This window comes from Rana temporaria, chromosome 5, assembly GCF_905171775.1.
Source record: "Rana temporaria chromosome 5, aRanTem1.1, whole genome shotgun sequence".
Taxonomy (NCBI): domain Eukaryota; kingdom Metazoa; phylum Chordata; class Amphibia; order Anura; family Ranidae; genus Rana; species Rana temporaria.
The window spans coordinates 8572944-8591436 of record NC_053493.1 but is presented as its reverse complement, the minus strand read 5'-3'; the positions used below and the strand labels follow the sequence as shown (position 1 = coordinate 8591436).

General features: G+C 49.0%; 1 protein-coding gene across 2 annotated transcripts in view; it reads right to left on the bottom strand.

The window, feature by feature from the left end:
• Positions 1-10042: 10042 nt before the first annotated feature.
• Positions 10043-18493, bottom strand: part of LOC120939789 (lymphocyte antigen 6E-like) — a 32704-nt gene continuing 24253 nt past the window's right edge. The window contains exons 1-3 of one of the 2 annotated variants that reach the window (XM_040352145.1): positions 18205-18310; positions 14057-14170; positions 10043-10754 (exon numbers count right to left, since the gene is read on the bottom strand). In XM_040352145.1, coding sequence (XP_040208079.1) covers positions 10558-10754; positions 14057-14170; positions 18205-18256 — 363 coding nt within the window. In that variant the 5' untranslated portion in view covers positions 18257-18310 and the 3' untranslated portion in view covers positions 10043-10557. Of the gene's footprint in view, positions 10755-14056; positions 14171-18204; positions 18311-18493 lie in introns of those variants that run through there. The other variant, XM_040352146.1, reaches the window with a different exon arrangement.

The window sequence follows — 18493 nt, the reverse complement described above, 5'->3', positions numbered from 1 at the left end:
ATGGGGACACCTGATGTAAAGGGGCACTGTGATGGGGACACCTGATGTAAAGGGGTGCTGTGATGGGGACACCTGATGTAAAGGGGTGCTGTGATGGGGACACCTGATGTAAAGGGGCACTGTGATGGGGACACCTGATGTAAAGGAGCGCTGTGATGGGGACACCTGATGTAAAGGGGCGCTGTGATGGGGACACCTGATGTAAAGGAGCACTGTGATGGGGACACCTGATGTAAAGGGGTGCTGTGATGGGGACACCTGATGTAAAGGGGCACTGTGATGGGGACACCTGATGTAAAGGGGTGCTGTGATGGGGACACCTGATGTAAAGGGGTGCTGTGATGGGGACACCTGGTGTAAAGGGGCACTGTGATGGGGACACCTGATGTAAAGGGGCGCTGTGATGGGGACACCTGATGTAAAGGGGCACTGTGATGGGGACACCTAATGTAAAGGGGCACTGTGATGGGGACACCTAATGTAAAGGGGCACTGTGATGGGGACACCTGATGTAAAGGGGTGCTGTGATGGGGACACCTGATGTAAAGGGGTGCTGTGATGGGGACCCCTGATTTAAAGGAGTGCTGTGATAGGGACACCTGATGTAAAGAGGTGCTGTGATGGGGACCCCTGATGTAAAGGGGCACTGTGATGGGGTCCCCTGATTTAAAGGGATGCTGTGATGGGGAAAAATGGGGACTTGAGATTCGGACCTCGGCCCAAAGAAAATTTTAGTGACCGGACCTCCTTGAATTTTAATTCAAGACCCCTGCACTAATGGTTTACAAAACACGGCAACCTCTGTGCATGGGACACTCCACTTTAGACGTGATTTATTCTTCCAAAGCAATATTACACCTTTTGCATGGTCAGGTCTGAATTAGGTCCGAATTTTTGCCTGAAACTGAGCCAAAGACGCAAAGGACCCTTCTGCTGTGCTCTTCACGGCCGCCCCCGAGATGTGTGAACCGCCTCCCTTGAGAGCCAGTCACACTCCTGTCATTGGAAATGGATTTTAAGGGGAACCCCATGCCACAAAGGTCTATTCCCCCCCCCCCCCCCACAACCCTGGGTCGTGGGCTTATTGGAATCTGGAAGCCCCCTTTTAAGAAGGGGGGGGGGGGGTCCCAGCCTTACCACGTGAATGAGTATAGGGTACCCCTGGGCCCATTCACCAAAAAGTGTCAAAGTAATAACGCAGACTTTTTTTTTATTATTAAAAAGTGTCCCTCAATGTTCCATCAACATTCACACTGCGCCCAAAAAACAAACTCTCCGCCTCCATTGCCGGCCGCTGAATGCCTCCTCTACAGTTTGGCAGTTTTTGTATAGGTAAAGAAGGAGGGGCCACCAGGTGGCACTGCTACCTTATGACGTCACTGACCCAGCATGCACCAGTCTGTGACAACCCGGTGTCACCAGATGGCCCCCATCCTTGCCTAATATAAGAACTGTCAAAAGGCAGATGAGGTGGTTGGTTGTCAAGGAAGGTGGAGCGTGTGGGATTTATTTTTTAAGGAATTGTCAACTATCTGCCCCTGCCTGCAGATCTCCACAGCCCAGGGTTGTGGGGAAGAGACCCTTGTCCCCATCCACATGGGGACAAGGGGCCAGATTCACAAAAGGGATACGCAGGCGTTTCTCCTGATACGCCGTCGTATCTCTGTTTCTATCTATGCGACTGGTTCATAGAATCAGGTTACGCATAGATAGGCAGAAGATCCGACAGGTGTAATTGTTTTACACTGTCGGATCTTAGGATGCAGTACCGCGGCCGCCGCTGGGGGGAGTTCCCATCGTAAACCAGCGTCGGGTATGCAAATTAGCAGTTACGGCGATCCATGAAACTTTTTCCCGTCGTTAGGTCGCCGCAAGTGTTATGCCGCGTACACACCATCACTTTATGTGATGAAAAAAAATGACGTTTTTAAAAACGTCACTTTAATTGACTGTGTGTGGGGGAAAACGTCGTTTTATGTCTTGTAAAAAACGACCAAAAAAAATTGAAGCATGCTTCAATTTTATGTGTCGTTTTTCAAAAGTGCACTTTTTACTTCACAGAAATTGACCGTGTGTAGCAAAAAACGTTGTTTTCTAAGACGTTTTTTCATCCGCGCATGCCCAGAAGCTACTTCAATGGTAAAACGTGGTGAACGTAACCTCACTTTGCAAGATCATTGTGAGAAAACGATGGTGTGTAGGCAACTTCGTCTTTGAAAATTGAAGTTTCAAAAACGTCATTTTTTACTTCACAGAAAGTGTCGTTTTTTTTTCATCACATAAAGTGATGGTGTGTATGCGGCATTAGTTTGCCGTCGCAAAGATAGGGCACCTTTTACAAAGTGTAAAATTAGTACACCATGTAAAAGTATACCTGTCTTTCCAGCGTCGCTTTTGAATTTTTTTTTCTTAAATTCCCGGCGCAAGTCCTTTTTTCATGTTTCATTGCGATTTACAAAACGTCGGCGCAAAGCACGTCAGGAAATTTGCGTCGGAAGCATGCGCAGTACGTCCGGCGCGAGAGCGCGCCTAATTTAAATGGTACCCACCCCATTTGAATTGGCCCGCCTTGCGCCGGACGGATTTAGGATACACCGCCACAAATTCCCAGGCAAGTGCTTTGTGGATCGGGCACTTAGCCAGAAAATTTGCGGCGGTGTAACCTAAATCGGTTACGTTACGCTGCGCCGCCTGGCTGTGAATCTGGCCCTAGGTGCTTTGGGGTGAGGGGACAGAACTACCCTCAAGGAGCTTGCAATATAAGGTCCCTAACGCACATTCGTACATACACACTAGGGCCGATTTAGACAGGAGCCAATTCACCTACCAGCATCTCTTTGAAGTGTGGGAGGAAACCTGTGTGTGTGTGTGTGTGTGTTTTTCTTGAAATATTTTTTTTTCTTAGAAATCTTATTTTTTGTAAATGTGAAACCCGATGGCCCAAAATCCTGGAAAATCTGAACAGATTTCTCCTCTCAATTTCTAATACGTCATTCCTTCTTTTCAGATTTCCACTTTGTCACATAACAGGTCCGGCCAGAAGAACAAGTCTGACCCCCGTCTCCAGTATTGGTTTCTCCCATAGGTACGGAGTAGGTGAAGGTTTTCCCCCATCAATCCTAGACGGATACACTATGTAGCGCCTGTGTACTTATTAGTACAGGTGCTACGCTAAGGTTAGTGGGGGAATGAGAGAGTTATGTTGCTCTCATTCATTGATTTGCTAAATTTGGCTGTCGCCAAATCTGGATTGTCCTGTAGGTCAGTCTGCGCTCCAGGGATGCAGTTCCATCTCTGGGCGGCAGGTGGCGCCAAAGGGGTCCAGGCGGAGCCGCTTCTTCCCAGCAGCCAATTAGAGGAGTTTTCCCTTGCGGGGCATGCTGGGGAGGGGTATTTCTGTGGCGGAGTCCTACTCCGGCTATTTTCGGGAAGCGTGACGCGCCATAGCCGGCCGTCAATCATGTTCCCCTCTGCATAGGAACACCCATTCCCCGCGGGGAGTCTGAAATTGAACTAAGGGATTAAACTGTGAGTATGGCGCAAAAAAATAAAACAAAGGCATACTTTAGCTGACGCTAGTATGCTGAATGGCATGGTAGAAACTTGTTTTTTTAGGGTGAACCTCCACTTTAAATAACATTTCTAATCATATGAAGTTAATAACAAGAGTCTCCCTTTACATCAGAGTCCACAGAGTTCCCCTTTTACTTTTGAACTTGCAGAGTTCCCCTCACACTGTAAGGGGGGTCTCTGGAGACTCTGATTTAAGGGGGGAACACTGAGAACTCTGATGTATGGAGAAGACTCTGATGTAAAGGAGAACTCTGATGTTAGGGGTGCTCTGAGAACTCTGATATACCTTAGTGTACTCACTCAGAGGCAGGGGAGAGAAGGGGGGAGACTTCAGTCACAAACAGGGATGGATGGTGAGCTCACTCTCCCCTTGGCAGTCAGCACCTCTCATCTCAGATGTATCTGGGGCTGCTGGGCTTCAAATTTCCATCCCCAACTTTTCTTTTTCTAAAGGCAGAGTACCGGGGATTGGAGTGTGGGAAGAGGTGCAGATTGAGCCCCCTCTCCTCTCCCATCTGTGTGGGGAGGGGGGGGGGGTTGTTACTGTTGGCTTTGGGCAGTGTGAAAAAGAGTGTAACAGACACTCTCAGCTTACACAACTGCGGCCAACAACCCTGCTGGGAAGCCACAGTCCATTCTGAATAATGTGTCCGGGTTTCAAGCAGTCTGAAACCCGGACGCATGATTCCAAACCTGAACTGTCCGGGTGAATCCTGGACAGGTGGCAACCTTAGTCTATGGGAATGTTTGACCATTCTCCCAGAAGCGCATTTGTGAGGTCAGGTACTGATGTAGGATGAGAAGGTCTGGCTCGCAGTCTCCGCTCTAATTCTTTCCAAAGGTCTTCCATCAGGTTGAGGTCAGGACTCTATGCAGGCCAGTCAAGTTCCTCCACCGCCAAACTCCCTCCTCCATGTCTTTATGGACCTTGCTTTGTGCACTGGTGGGCAGTCATGTGGGAACAGGAAGGGGCCGTCCCCCAAACTCCTCCCACAAAGTCTGGAACATGAAATTGTCCAAAATGTCTTGGTATGCCGACGCCTTAAGAGTTCCCTTCACTGGAACTAAGGGGGCCAACCCAACCCCTGAAAAACAACCCCCCACCATAATCCCCCCTCCCCCCACATCATACTCCCCCCCCCCACACCATAATCCCCCTCCCCCACACCATAATCCCCCCTCCCCCCACATCATACTCCCCCCCCCCCCCCCAACACCATAATCACCCCTCCACCAAACTTTACACTTGGCACAATGCAGTCAGGTAAGCACCATTCTGGCAACCGCCAAACCCAGACATGTCCATTGAAATGCCAGCCAGAGGAGCGTGATTTGTCACTCCAGAGAATACGTCTCCAACGCGCTACAGTTAGGGTGCCCACATGACCCGGATTGCCCGGGACTGTCCTGCAATTGACCTGTCTGTCCCGGGCACCTTCATTCCGGGACAATACAGTGTCCCGGAATGAAATAGAGGACACAGCCACCCCCTACTAACTACATTTCCAGAACTGGTTGCTAGGCCCGGCGCTGTCTGGCATCTTGCAACCAGTGACAATTTACTCTCAGACAGTGAGGCCGGGAGCGAGGCCTGCGCCTAGTGCAGCACTGCTGTCCCCACCCACCTCGGCACCTCCTCCTTCTCCGGCACCCAGCGGCAGGCAGCATCAACTGGTGTGATCTTTACTGTCCAGATAGTGACTCCACTCCTTTCCTTTGCATGTGGCTCATGCAGAGGGAGTGACAGCAGCACTGCATCTGGCGGCAGGTTATGGGTGGCAAGCGGCACTGCATCTGGTGGCAAGTGGCACATTCACCTGACAAATAACCCGCCGCCAAATTCCCATTAACCCCCGAGACTACATTCCACCCCCCCCCCATCTTCTTTTGGGGAAGGTGAGGGGGGGCGGGGTGTCCCTGAATGGCAGTTTGGAAATGTGGTCACCCTAGGTAGAGTCCAGTGCCCCCTACCAGTGCTGCCAATCAGTGCCTCATCAGTGCTGCCTATCAGTGTCGCCAGCGGTGGTTGGTGTTTGTTTTTTTTTCTTTTTTTGGGGGGGGGGGGGGGACAAACAGTCACCCCCCCCGGTCAGCGACAGCAACTTCCCCGGAGGATAGTCGGGACATCGAAGCCCTGCATTTACCCCATGGAGGAAGCGGGCGAGCAGCGTGTTCGGCAGCTTTCTTCCTCCTCCTGTGGTGTGGATCACGCCGTGCATCGCCCCCCTCCTCCTAGGCCTCCAATAGGATCGCCCGACCTTTCAGACAATTGGGAAACGGGTATCAGACCCGTGCTTCCTGATTTAATAACAAACTATGAATCTTTTTTTTTCGCAAAAATTAAACCCCAGTGGTGATTAACTATCACCAAAAGAAAGCTCTTTTTTTTGTACAAAGAAATGACAAAAATGTCATATGTGTATGTATAAATGTAGCATGACCACGCAATTGTGTGACAGCGCTGGAAGCTGACAATTTGGCCTGGGCAGTAGGGGGGTGAAAGTGCCCGGTAAGCAAGTGGTGAATCACTTATATAGAAGATCAGCCTTTTTCAACCAGGGGGCCTTTAAAGGGGTTGTATATAAAAAATGTTTTTTCCTAAATATCTTCCTTTCCCTTAGTGCAGTCCTCCTTCACTTACCTCATCCTTCCATTTTGCTTTTAAATGTCCTTATTTCTTCTGAGAAATCCTCACTTCCTGTTCTTCTGTCTAACTCCACACAGAAATGCGAGGCTTTCTCCCTGGTGTGGAGAAAGAATCTTGAGGGGGCGAGCAGGAGTGTCAGGACTCCCACTAACACACAGCTCCTTTCTCTATCTGCAAAGTAGAGAGTGTCCCGACTTGCCTGCTCGCCCCCTCAAGAGGCTTTCCCCACACCAGGAAGAAAGCCTTGCATTACTGTTGCTTTAAAGTGCAACAATAAAAATTAAATATTCCTTTAACCACTAGGCGTCCGCACTATAGCCGAATGACGGCCACAGCGTGGACCCCAATTGCCAGGAGGCCATCAATAGACGTCATCCCCTTCTCGCGCTGTGATCATCGGGGGTCACAGACTTGTGTGATCACAGATCCGAGTAAGGGGCCAATCCCGACCCCCTTACCATGTGATCAGCTGTCAGCCAATGACAGCTCATCACATAATGTAAAAAGCTCTGTAATTGTTTATTTTTTCTCTCCTCACGTTGACAGCATGAGAGAGAATTTTTTTTTTTTTTTTAAAAACCTTTAACAAAAATAAAAACTGCAGAGGTGATCAAATAACACCAAAAGAAAGCAGTTTGTGGGGGGGGGGGGATAAATAAGTTTCATTTGGTACAGCGTTGTATGACGGCGCAATTGTCATTCAAAGTGCATCAGCGCTGAAAGCTGAAAATGGTCTGGGCGGGGGGGGGGGGGGGTTAAGTGCCCAGTAAGCAAGTAGTTAAATATAGTGCCTGTGGGGGGGGGGGGGGCCCGTTGTCTGCCTGTAAAGTGGTGCATCCGTAGCATGTATAGAACCTGCTGCAGCAAAAATGAAATTTCCAAAGGGGGAAAAAAAACAAAAACCCACACACACACACAGGTTTCCTCCCACACTTTAAAGAGATGCTGGTAGGTGAATTGGCTCCTGTCTAAATTGGCCCTAGTATGTAGGTACGAATGTGAGTTAGGACCTTAGATTGTAAACTCCTTGGAGGGTAGTGACTGATGTGAATGTACAATATATACTGTATGTAAAAGCTCTGCGTAAATTGACAGGGCTGTACAAGTACCTGTAAAGAATAAACTCACGGTTGCAATTGCCGGCACGCAACTTTTGAAAAAAAAAAAAAAAAAAAAAGAAAAAACGTGGGTCCATACCAGACCCAAAAAAGGTATCAAGTGGAACCCCACGCCAAAATTAAAATGGAACGAGCGCCCTCCCCTCCTGAACCACATCAGGGCACATGCCCTCAACCTGGGGGAGGGGTGCTTTGGGGTGGGGGGCTCTGCCCGCCCCAAAGCACCTTGTCCCCATGTTGATGGGGACAAGGGTCTCTTCCCCACAACCCTGGGCTGTGGAGGTCTGCGGGGGCAGGGGGCAGACAGTTAAAAATTCCTAAAAAAAAAAAAAAGCTCCACATTCCTTGACAGCCAACTACATCTTCTGCCTTTTGACAGTTCCTATATTAAAGTGGAGGTTCACCCACAAATGTTAATTTTTAACATTAGATTGAGGCTCATTTTGTGAAGGGGAATCAGGTGTTTTTTTTAAAATCGAAGCAGTACTTACCGTTTTAGAGAGCGATCTTCTCCGCCGCTTCCGGGTATGGGCTGCGGGACTGGGCGTTTCTATTTTGATTGACAGGCTTCTGACGGTCGCATCCATTGCATCACGATTTTCCGAAAGTCGGTGCGCAGGCGCCGTATAGAGCCGCACCGACGTTCGGCTTCTTTCGGCTACTCGTGACGCGATGGATGCGACCGTCGGAAGACTGTCAATCAAAATAGGAACGTCCACTCCCGAAGACCATACCCGGAAGCGGCGGAGAAGATCGCTCTCTAAAACGGTAAGTACTGCTTCGATTTTAAAAAAACTAGCCGATTCCCATAGACAAAATGAGCCTCAATCTAAGGTTAAAAAAATGTTTTTAGGGTGAACTCCCACTTTAAGCATGGGGGCGAATCTGGTGGCACCACCCCCACCCCCCTTGTGATGTCACAGACTGGTGCATGCTGGGTCAGTGACGTCATAAGGGACCAGTGCCACCAGGTGGCCTCTCCATTACCTATACAAGAACTGCCAAACTGTGGAGGAGGCACTCAGCGGCCGGCAATGAAGGCGGAGAGTTTGTTTTTCTGGGTGCAGCGCGATAGATGGAACAGTGAGGGACACTTTTTTTTTTTTTAATAAAGACACTTTTTGGGTGAATAGGCAGGGGTATATAGTACCATATACCCATTCACGTGGTAGGGCTGGGACCTGCCCCCCCTTTTTAAAAAGGGGATTCCAGATTACATTAAGCCCACTACCCAGGGTTGTGGACAGAGGGGGTAGAGAGACCCCTGTGGCGTGGGGTTCCCCTTAAAATCAATTTCCCATGACAGGATAGTGTGACTGGCTGTCAATGGAGCGGATTCACACATCTTGGGGGCGGCCGTGAAGAGCCCAGCAGAAGGGTCCCGTGCGTCACTGGCTCAGTTTCAGGTAAAAATTCAGACCTGAAACCGAAAACGGACCTGCAAAACCAGCATGCAAAAGGTGCATATGGAAGAATAAAGGACATCTAAAGTTGTGTGCAGATGTGGGCGTGTTTTGTAAAACCAATGGTGTATATTTTACAATGGGGTGCCACTGTTTTTTCCCCCCCCACTAAACAGAAAATAAACCCAAACATTTGGAACCACACTTTTCATAGTTTGTTATAAAACAGGTCATTTTTCTCCTGTACTGATCAGTGTAGACGTCCTTCACACAAGCCGGTTATCACCTTTCCTCCCGCTGTCAGCTCAAGAAAAGGAATGCCAATAACTGGGGCTTGTCCTTACAAGGTGATCAGCCGTGATTGGACACAGCTGATCATGTGGTAAAGGCCAACTACAATTGGCTCTTTACCCCAACCTGATCCATGGGCGTCCGCTGAAATGTTTTCAGGGAGGGGCGCTTCAGCAGCAGCGATACACAGTCACATTTAACCCTTTCTTTAAGGGATAGGGGGGTATAAAAGCGCCCCGCTAGCGACCGAATAGCGTAGCTAAAACGATGATAAAGCGCCGCTTTACCGATAATGCGGTCAGCTGGCAGTGTGAAATAGCTCTTGAGATAATTCAGCTTCACTCCATGCCCAATTAAATATAGCCTTGAGAATGTACAGACCCCCTTCAGCACAGACCCCCCCATTCTGCACAGATGGAGCCCCTTTAGCACAGACCCCCCTCCATTCCACACAGCCCCCCCATTCAGTACAGATGGACCCCCTTTAAGCACAGACCACCCCCCCCCCCCCATCAGCACATATGGACCCCCCATTCAGCACAAACCCCCCATTCAGCACAGACGGACCCCCCCCCCCCCCTCCCATTCAGTACCTCAGATCAGCCATCAGCGCTGCACAGGCACAGCAGGTTCCCTCACCCTGTGTACACATAAACACTGGAGGGGGAGTCGGCGTCACTCTGCTCGCTGTGCCTGTGTGACATCCGGCCCGGGACCGCTCAGACAGCCCGCAAAACTCTTCAACACCTTCTCGATTTTCCAGGGGGGGGGGGTCAATTGCCCCCCCTTGCCCTATGGAGCGGATGCCCATGACCTGATCAACTGAGTCCTAAGGACACAGTGATCACTTAATGGGGAGGACGTACATCGGCGCCCCCAACAAGCAACGTGAGCCTGCGCTGTAGCCGCCTTTTGGCTAGAGAGCGGGTAGGAGGAGGATGAAGGGTGCCTTGACTGAAAAAGTTAAGAAAAACCACTATAAATAATGCAGTCGAGTAATCAGACTTCACTTTTTTGTAATATTTTATTATAAAAAAGGTAAAAGAACAAAAACGAGGTGCAACACTTGACACAATTTTTGATTAACACATTTACACAATTCTCATCAGATATGTGGTTCTAAAAGTGCTCTTCATTTCCTGAAAATAGTCGCTCACCAATATCGGTGCCGAGGAAAACAGACGACATGAACAAGGAGTGATTGTGAAGAGTGGGGGGGGGGGGGGTAAAACATTTTGGCAAGTTTACAATTTTGTGTGTTGGGCCACATGCATAGCCGTGTGTTGGGCACCCCTGAATTAAGACAACAAATTTGACTTTTTGGAATTAAGGAAATATAACTTAACTACAAAAAATGGTGCGTTATCCCAAAGCCCTCTTGTAGGCGCTCATTAAGACCACCAATCAGAGCGCTTCGGCAAGTCACCTCCCATTTTCATGAGAAAAAAAAAAAATCTTTCCAAAAAGTCACAACTTCATCATAAAACATTAAACAAAAACAAAGTTTGTATACTAAACGCACACTTTATATGGATTGTCTCATGAGGGCCCCCAGGAACCCCAGGGCCACAGCAATGACGTTGTATTTGGACTTGATACTGGAGGCACCGCTGACGTTGCAGAGATCGGTGGAACAGCAGGAAGATTTGGCAGTGAAGAAGAAGTTGACGCTGCTCTCTTTACAAGTGGCATTGCAGGTCTTGGAGATGAGATTATTGCCACCTGAAAGTGAAAGAGAACAACAAGTTAGACGTAGACACTAGACATGGGGGGGGGGGGATAAAACATTTGACCATTTACAAGGATCCAAGAACAGACATGTATGAAGTAAAGAAAATCTTAATGGAAGCAGGTGACCACAATCAAGATGTGAAAGATACAAAAAAACACTATTGTAAATCTACAGTTAACAGGCAAGTGGGGTGGTCCCGACGCGTTTCACACATTTATGATCAAACGCATGAACATGTCATTGCCATCCCTTACCTCTTGAACTGTGCATTTGGATTGACAATAAAGGATTTAGGATCCTTCACATCTTGGAGTGCGGTCACCTGTGTCCATTTACTAGATTTTTTTTGGCTTCGAAGTGGCACCCTGACAAGTGACCGTGGTTTGTACTTACTGTATATACTGGAGCCGAGGCACCCAATTTTACCACACACACAAAAAAAAAAAAAATGGACTCAAGTATAAGCCTAGGGTGAGAAGTGCAGCAGCTACTGCAAGTGGAAAGAGGGTCAACAATGCCCATTTGCAGCCTCACTGTGCCCATCTGCAGCCTCATGCACACAGTCTTAACTACAGTCGGCCACTGTAACAAAGCCCCGCCTTGTCCGTGATAGAGGGAACACCCATTCAGTTTCCCAGCAGCGAGTCAGTGCTCAGTCTATTACAGACGAGGAGGAGGAGGAGGTGGGGCTTTGTTACAGTGGACGGGCACCAACCGCAGTTAAGACTGCATGACACAGCGGGAGACTCAAGTACAAACCGAGGGGGGGGGGCTTTCAGAACCCCCCCCCCCCCCCCCCCACACACACCTCATCCAATTCACATGTAAACTCAGCTTAAAGGTTGAAAGTGAACGCTCATCCTGCATGCTTGTTCCTGATCAATAGCTTGTTATGTAATGAAGCCAACAATGGCAGTTCTTATTCCTGTTCTTCTATTACACTGTATACCCCCCCCCCCCCGAGCTTTCTATCCCATACTCATTCACATAGGGCGAGGGCCAGTATCTGGTGGCCCCCCTAATTAAAGGGGGCTTCCCAGATTCCGATAAACCCCCCTGCCCACAGACCCCGACAACCAACGGCCAGGGTTGTCGGGAAGAGGCCCTTGTCCTCATCAACATTGCCCCCCACAGTGAAGAACAGGTATGTAGGAGGTACAGGGGGGGCAACAAGTGTGAAGGAGGGGGCACAGTGGTCTACAGCGATGCAACAAATCAGGGAGATCCGAGGTATGAAGGTGCAGGAATCGAGGTGATCTGGAGGTTTTCCTGAGACTTATTAGAAGCGGGGACAATTGGCAGCAGTCGGGGACATATCCAGGAGGCCTAAGGCTTCTTAGGCGGCTGCCTTAGGGTGCCAGGATGTGGGGTGGGAAAAAAAAACACACACACACACACACACACACACACACACACACACACCTTTGCCCAAGACAAATCCCTGCACCAGCCCTGTATCTGTATAAAGATATTAACCCTCCCGTAATAGAGTGTCCATCTCAAATTCTGCAACATCAGATTGCTTCCAGCAAGGGGGGGGGGGGGGGGGGACACCACACACACACTTACATTTAATTTGACAGTAACTGTGGCCATCTTTTTCTTTTAAAGGGCATAAAACTTTGCGTTTCAATAAATATTCCAGTTCTAGGTCTTATTTTTTTCCTCCCACTTGATTGCGATGATTCTCAGCATATGGCAGGATTGTTTATAAGCAAAACCCACCAAGATTGGCCATTCTGGGAGTTGACCAGTGGCGGCTGGTGATCACATTTTTTGGGGCGGCAAAAAAAAAAAAAACCTAGCCACCGTGCCCATCAAACGCCAGTGTGCCTCGCCCGGCACTTGCCCGTCTTGCAGCGGGTCACGGTGGCATCCACGATGTCTTCCCCAGTCCAATCACAGCACCTGTTTCAGCCAATCAGGTGACAGGTAACAGACCCAAGCACCTGATTGTCCGAGGCGGGTCAGTGTAAGGAATCGCTTTCCTAACAACGCTGAGTGAACAGCGACCACCCAGCATGGCGCCCACTGTTCACCAGCCTACGGCTCTAATCAAGCGCTTCCCAAAAAAAAAAAAAAAAAAAAAAAAAAAAAATAATGCACCGCTGTAATTCAGGTGGCCAACAAGGGGCTCGACACCTGAATAGGGGGCATCAGCAGCGGCCATAGATAGATTAACCACTTAAGGACCACTACTTAAGGACCGCCTCCTGCACATTTACGTCAGCAGAATGGCACATGCACGTATAGGTACGTCCTGTGCTAGTACCCAGCCGTGGGTCACGGGCGCGCGCCCCGGTCCGAACCTCCGGGATCCAATCGCCGCTGGAGTCCCGCGATCGGTCCCCGGAGCTGAAGAACGGGGAGAGTCGTGTGTAAACACAGCTTCCCCGTTCTTCACTGTGGCGGCTGCATCGATCATGCAATCCCTTTTATAGGGATACACGATCGATGACGTCACACCTACAGCCACCCCCCCTACAGTTAGAAACACATATTAGGTCATCCATAACCCCTTCAGCGCCCCCTTGTGGTTAACTCCCAAACTGCAATTGTCATTTTCACAGTAAACAATGCATTTTAAATGCATTTTTTGCTGTGAAAATGACAATGGTCCCAAAAATGTGTCAAAATTGTCCGCCATAATGTTGCAGTCACGAAAAAAAAAAAAAAAAAAAAAAGAAGCTGATCGCCGCCATTAGTAAAACTATCCCCTATTTTGTAAACGCTATACATTTTGTGCAAACCAACCGATAAACGCTTATTGCGATTTTTTACCAAAAATAGGTAGAAGAATACGTATCGGCCTAAACTGAGGAAAAAAAAAAAATGTTTTTTATATATTTTTGGGGGATATTTATTATTTTGTTTATAGCGCAAAAAAAAAAAAAAGCCGCAGAGGTGATCAAATACCACCAAAAGAAATCTCTATTTGTGGGGGAAAAAAAAAAAAGGGTCGCCAATTTTGTTTGGGAGCCACGACGCACGACCGCGCAATTGTCTGTTAAAGCAACGCAGTGCCGAATCACAAGACCTGGCCTGGTCCTTTAGCTGCCTCAAGGTCTGGGTCTTAAGTGGTTAAAATCTATCCATGGTGATAGGTGGCAGAAGAGAGGGGGGGGACGCACCACCACTGGAGGCAACAATTAGAAACCAGTGCTAAAAAAAAAATAAAAAAATAAAAGGGGATGTAGACCCGTTGCTGGAAGAGCACACAACTGCACAACCAAGATCGGCCCACCAATCAGTTTTGAAAATTCTACAGAATGGTGGATATAAAACTTCTTACCAATTCCATTGATTGCGGTCAAGCAGAAGCTCTGGTTTGCAGCGCAGGTGGCAACGGTCGTGCAGTTTGCATTGCTAGGCTCCAATAGACAGGTGTAGCATTTTAGTGAAACAGCTGTGGGGGAAAAAAAAAAAAAAAAAAAAAGAAGATTAAAAATTAGAATCATTTCAAAATTATATTTGCCACATTTTGGATGCACCATAAACGACGTCCCGTTCCGTCATTGGAAGGTCTCCCCCAGGGCCGGCCTTAGGTGTTCAGGCGCCCTGTGCGAGCCAATCCTGTGGATTGCTCTTCAGAGGGCACTACATGTGTAAATGAGCCATAAGGCTGTTCAGCTATTCCAGTATATTCTGTGGAATCAGCTGGGGGCCAGGGGAAGGAACAGGACTATTTAAAGCGGGAGTTCTCCCATAAATGTTTTTTTTTTTACTTTAGATACCCTTAGATTGATGCTCGTTGTGTCTAGGGGAATCGGCTATTTGTTTTACAACCCGAGCCGTACTTACCGTTGTAGAGGGCGATCTTCTCCGCCGCTTCCGGGTATGGGTCTTCGGGACTGGGCGTTCCTATTTGATTGACAGTCTTCCGACAGGCTTCCGATGGTCGCATCCATCGCGTCACGAGTAGCTGAAAGAAGCCGAACGTTGGTGCGGCTCTATACTGCGCACTGACGTTCGGCTACTTTCGGAAAATCGTGACGCGATGGATGCGACCGTCGGAAGACTGTCAATCAAGAAGGAACGCCCAGTCCCGAAGACCCATACCCAGAAGTGGCGGAGAAGATCGCTCTCTTAAAAAGGGAAGTACAGGTTCGATTTTAAAAAAACTAGCCGATTCCCCTAGACAAAATGAGCAGGAATCCAAGGGTAAAAATAGCAATTTCCCGGTGAACCTCCGCTTTAACCCCTGGGCAGGCAGAGTGACAGAAGGGGGGGGGGGGAAGAAGAAGAAGAGTGACAGAAGGGGGGGGGGGGAGAAGAAGAAGAGTGACAGAAGGGGGGGGGGAAGAAGAAGAAGAGTGACAGAAGGGGGGGGGGGAAGAAGAAGAAGAGTGACAGAAGGGGGGGGGGGGAAGAAGAAGAGTGACAGAAGGGGGGGGGGGGAAGAAGAAGAGTGACAGGAGGGGGGGGGGGAAGGAAGAAGAGTGACAGGAGGGGGGGGGGATAGAGTGACAGGAGGGGGGGAGGATAGAGTGACAGGAGGGGGGGGGGAGGATAGAGTGACAGGAGGGGGGGGGGGGAAGAAGAGTGACAGGAGGGGGGGGGGGGAAGAAGTGTGACAGGAGGGGGGGCAGGCAGTGTGACAGGAGGGGGGGCAGGCAGTGTGACAGGAGGGGGGGCAGGCAGTGTGACAGGAGGGGGGGCAGGCAGTGTGACAGGAGGGGGGGCAGGCAGTGTGACAGGAGGGGGGGCAGGCAGTGTGACAGGAGGGGGGGCAGGCAGTGTGACAGGAGGGGGGGCAGGCAGTGTGACAGGAGGGGGGGCAGGCAGTGTGACAGGAGGGGGGGCAGGCAGTGTGACAGGAGGGGGGGCAGGCAGTGTGACAGTAAAGGACAGGATGACCTGTGGAGTAGACACTACTGTTTGCAGGACACTGTATTATGCTGGCATGAGCACACATCTGTAGTCGCCCCCGTCCGATGACAGCCCTGGTGTCTCAGCTTCACTGACCATGCATAGCCCCAGAATTTGCACTCTCCAGTATTTAGCAACCCCCCCCCTCTAACAACTGCCTGTCCCCCTAAAGCATCCCCAACAACTCCACACTCCAAAAATTCCACTCCCCGTGTGGCAGAGATTTCCACTGTTTAGCATTCAGGTTATGCAATATCCTTAATGAACGCTTCTTCTGGTAGGGTGGTCTACAAAAACCCTTCTTCGAGGCTCGAACGCTTCCTGGCTATACAAAGCTAATTACATTACGGCTGAAGCCAGGTGTTGGGTCAACAACATTCTCTACTATACTTTGGGCCAAATATCTGTGCCACCAATTGTGCCACCTGGTGGATCTCCATCCAAACCCTTGTTTGGTGAGGGAAAGTTAAAGCTTATTTCTCCACTCATTTCCTGTCCCATGAAAGGGAACCAAACCAACTGGGAAATAGACAGCATCAGAAACCCTACTGAGGTTCTAACCCCAGAGGGATCTTCTTGGTCTCGGGGGGGGGGGGGGGGGAAGACTCCTGCTAATATAGACTACATCTACAACTCAGGATACATTAGTGTGATGGTCGGAAGGGGGGGGGGTCATTAGGAAGCATTACCCCCTTACATATAGCTAAAAAGGATCAATGGTGTCAGTGGGAACGTATCTGAAAGGGCAGAAATTGCTCAAGGAACCTCCAACAACCTCTGGAGGAACCCTAGAACTATGGTTTCCGCCTCATTCCCTTGAAACTGAACATATTACACAGGTTCTGTGGCTGATTGAAGGTGGCAATTAAACTGACCACCCTTAATCAGCCACAGAACTGGCGTAGTAAATATGTGTTCAATTTAAAAGTATGAGGTGGCAACCCTACATGGAACCCTGCTCTACATGCATGCTCCCTTATGGGTGTCGCCAACCCATAAGGGAGCCATTTGTTGAGTGATCAGTTGTTAATCCTAGCGATTGAAGCTAATCCAATACAAGTCCGAAAATTGAAAGTTGTGGGTGGCCACCCAGCTCAACAAAAATTATATTTGATGTAGTCAGGAGTAAAAAGAGTTGTTAGCCAAACCGTGACCTAGATCAGATCCAAACTTTCTAAACAAAGGGCCGGATTACTGTCCTCCAGACTCTAAGGGGGCCGGACTGTGGCCATCAGGAGTACAAAATCCCCTATCACTGGGAGGACGTCTGCCCCGTCACTGGGAGGACGTCTGCCCCGTCACTGGGAGGACGTCTGCCCCTTGATTGGTGCCAATGAATAAAAAAGCACCCCAAAGGCCAGATAAAATCAAGCAAAGGGCCGCATCTGGCCCCCAGGCCACAGTGCCATTCTGCTGACGTAAATGTGCAGGAGGCGGTCCTTAAGTGCCCCATCACTGGGAGGAAGTCTGCCCCCATCACTGGGAGGAATGCTGCCCCATCATTGGTGTCGTTGGGAGGAATGCTGCCCCATCATTGGGAGGAATGCTGCCCCATCATTGGGAGGAATGCTGCCCCATCATTGGGAGGAATGCTGCCCCATCATTGGGAGGAATGCTGCCCCGTCATTGGGAGGACTTCTGCCCCGTCATTGGGAGGACTTCTGCCCCGTCATTGGGAGGACTTCTGCCCCGTCATTGGGAGGACTTCTGCCCCGTCATTGGGAGGACTTCTGCCCCGTCACTGGTGCCAATGAATAAAAAAGCACCCCAAGGGCCGGATAAAAAAAATCAAGCAAAGGGCCGCATCTGGCCCCCAGGCCACAGTTTGGAGACGACTGACCTAGATGTAGGGTTCCCACCTCATCCCATTAAAACCAAAAAACACAGCAATTACACAGGTTCTGTGGCGGATTAAAGTGGTAATTAAAGTAGCACTTAGGCAAGGTTCACACTGCTGCAAATTCTATTGCGAATTTGGTCCGTTGCGATACTCAAATTCGCAAGTCATTTTACTAACATTAGTTTCCCATGAGTGCTGTTGGTGAGCTTGTAAAGCTTTAGCATCACTTTAATTGCACAAGCTTAAGTTACTAGCCAATTGGCTACCATGCACAGCTGCACCCACCAGATATGCACTCTACAGATTTAGTAAAAAAAATAAAATTAAGACCCAAAAGTGCAAAACATTTTTCACAAAACAAAAACCCACCACCACACATATATAAAAAATAAAAACCCCCACACACATTCATCAAGCTGAACACTCTCTCAAACATGCACACAGGGTTTTCTAATTAAAAATATTATAATGATATATTTCAGCAGTGTAGATATACAGTCAAAAAAAATTAAAATTAGGAATATAATAGAAGTAAAAAAAAAAACGTATGCACATACAGGAACAGAGCCAGGGCAATCCCCAGGAGTCAGTAGGCTCCGTCTGTTCCAACACATCATCATTTTCAGTGGTCTAACCATTTAGCAAAAGCTTTTTTTTATTATTACAGAACAATTGATTATTCCAGATGATGGAGATCCCACAATAATAAAGAAGACATGGAATGGACGTACCTGAAGCAATGCAGAGGACCATCAGGACCAGGAGACTTGTGTAGGCTGCCATTGTTCTCTGGGAAGTAGAGTGAGTGTTTCCTCCACCCTGCTCCTTCCTTATATAGGTTCATTAGTGACTGATGATTCCAGATTCCTGGAAGACCACGGAGTCCAACCCCCTAGGTGTGTCAGTTATCCTCAGACGTGGAATGTAAATAATGGTCTCTGTTATGGGCGGTGGGGGAAGATTCTGATGGACAGGTTGCTGTCTAAACAAAAACTAAGGATGCCCCAGGTGTAGAGAGGA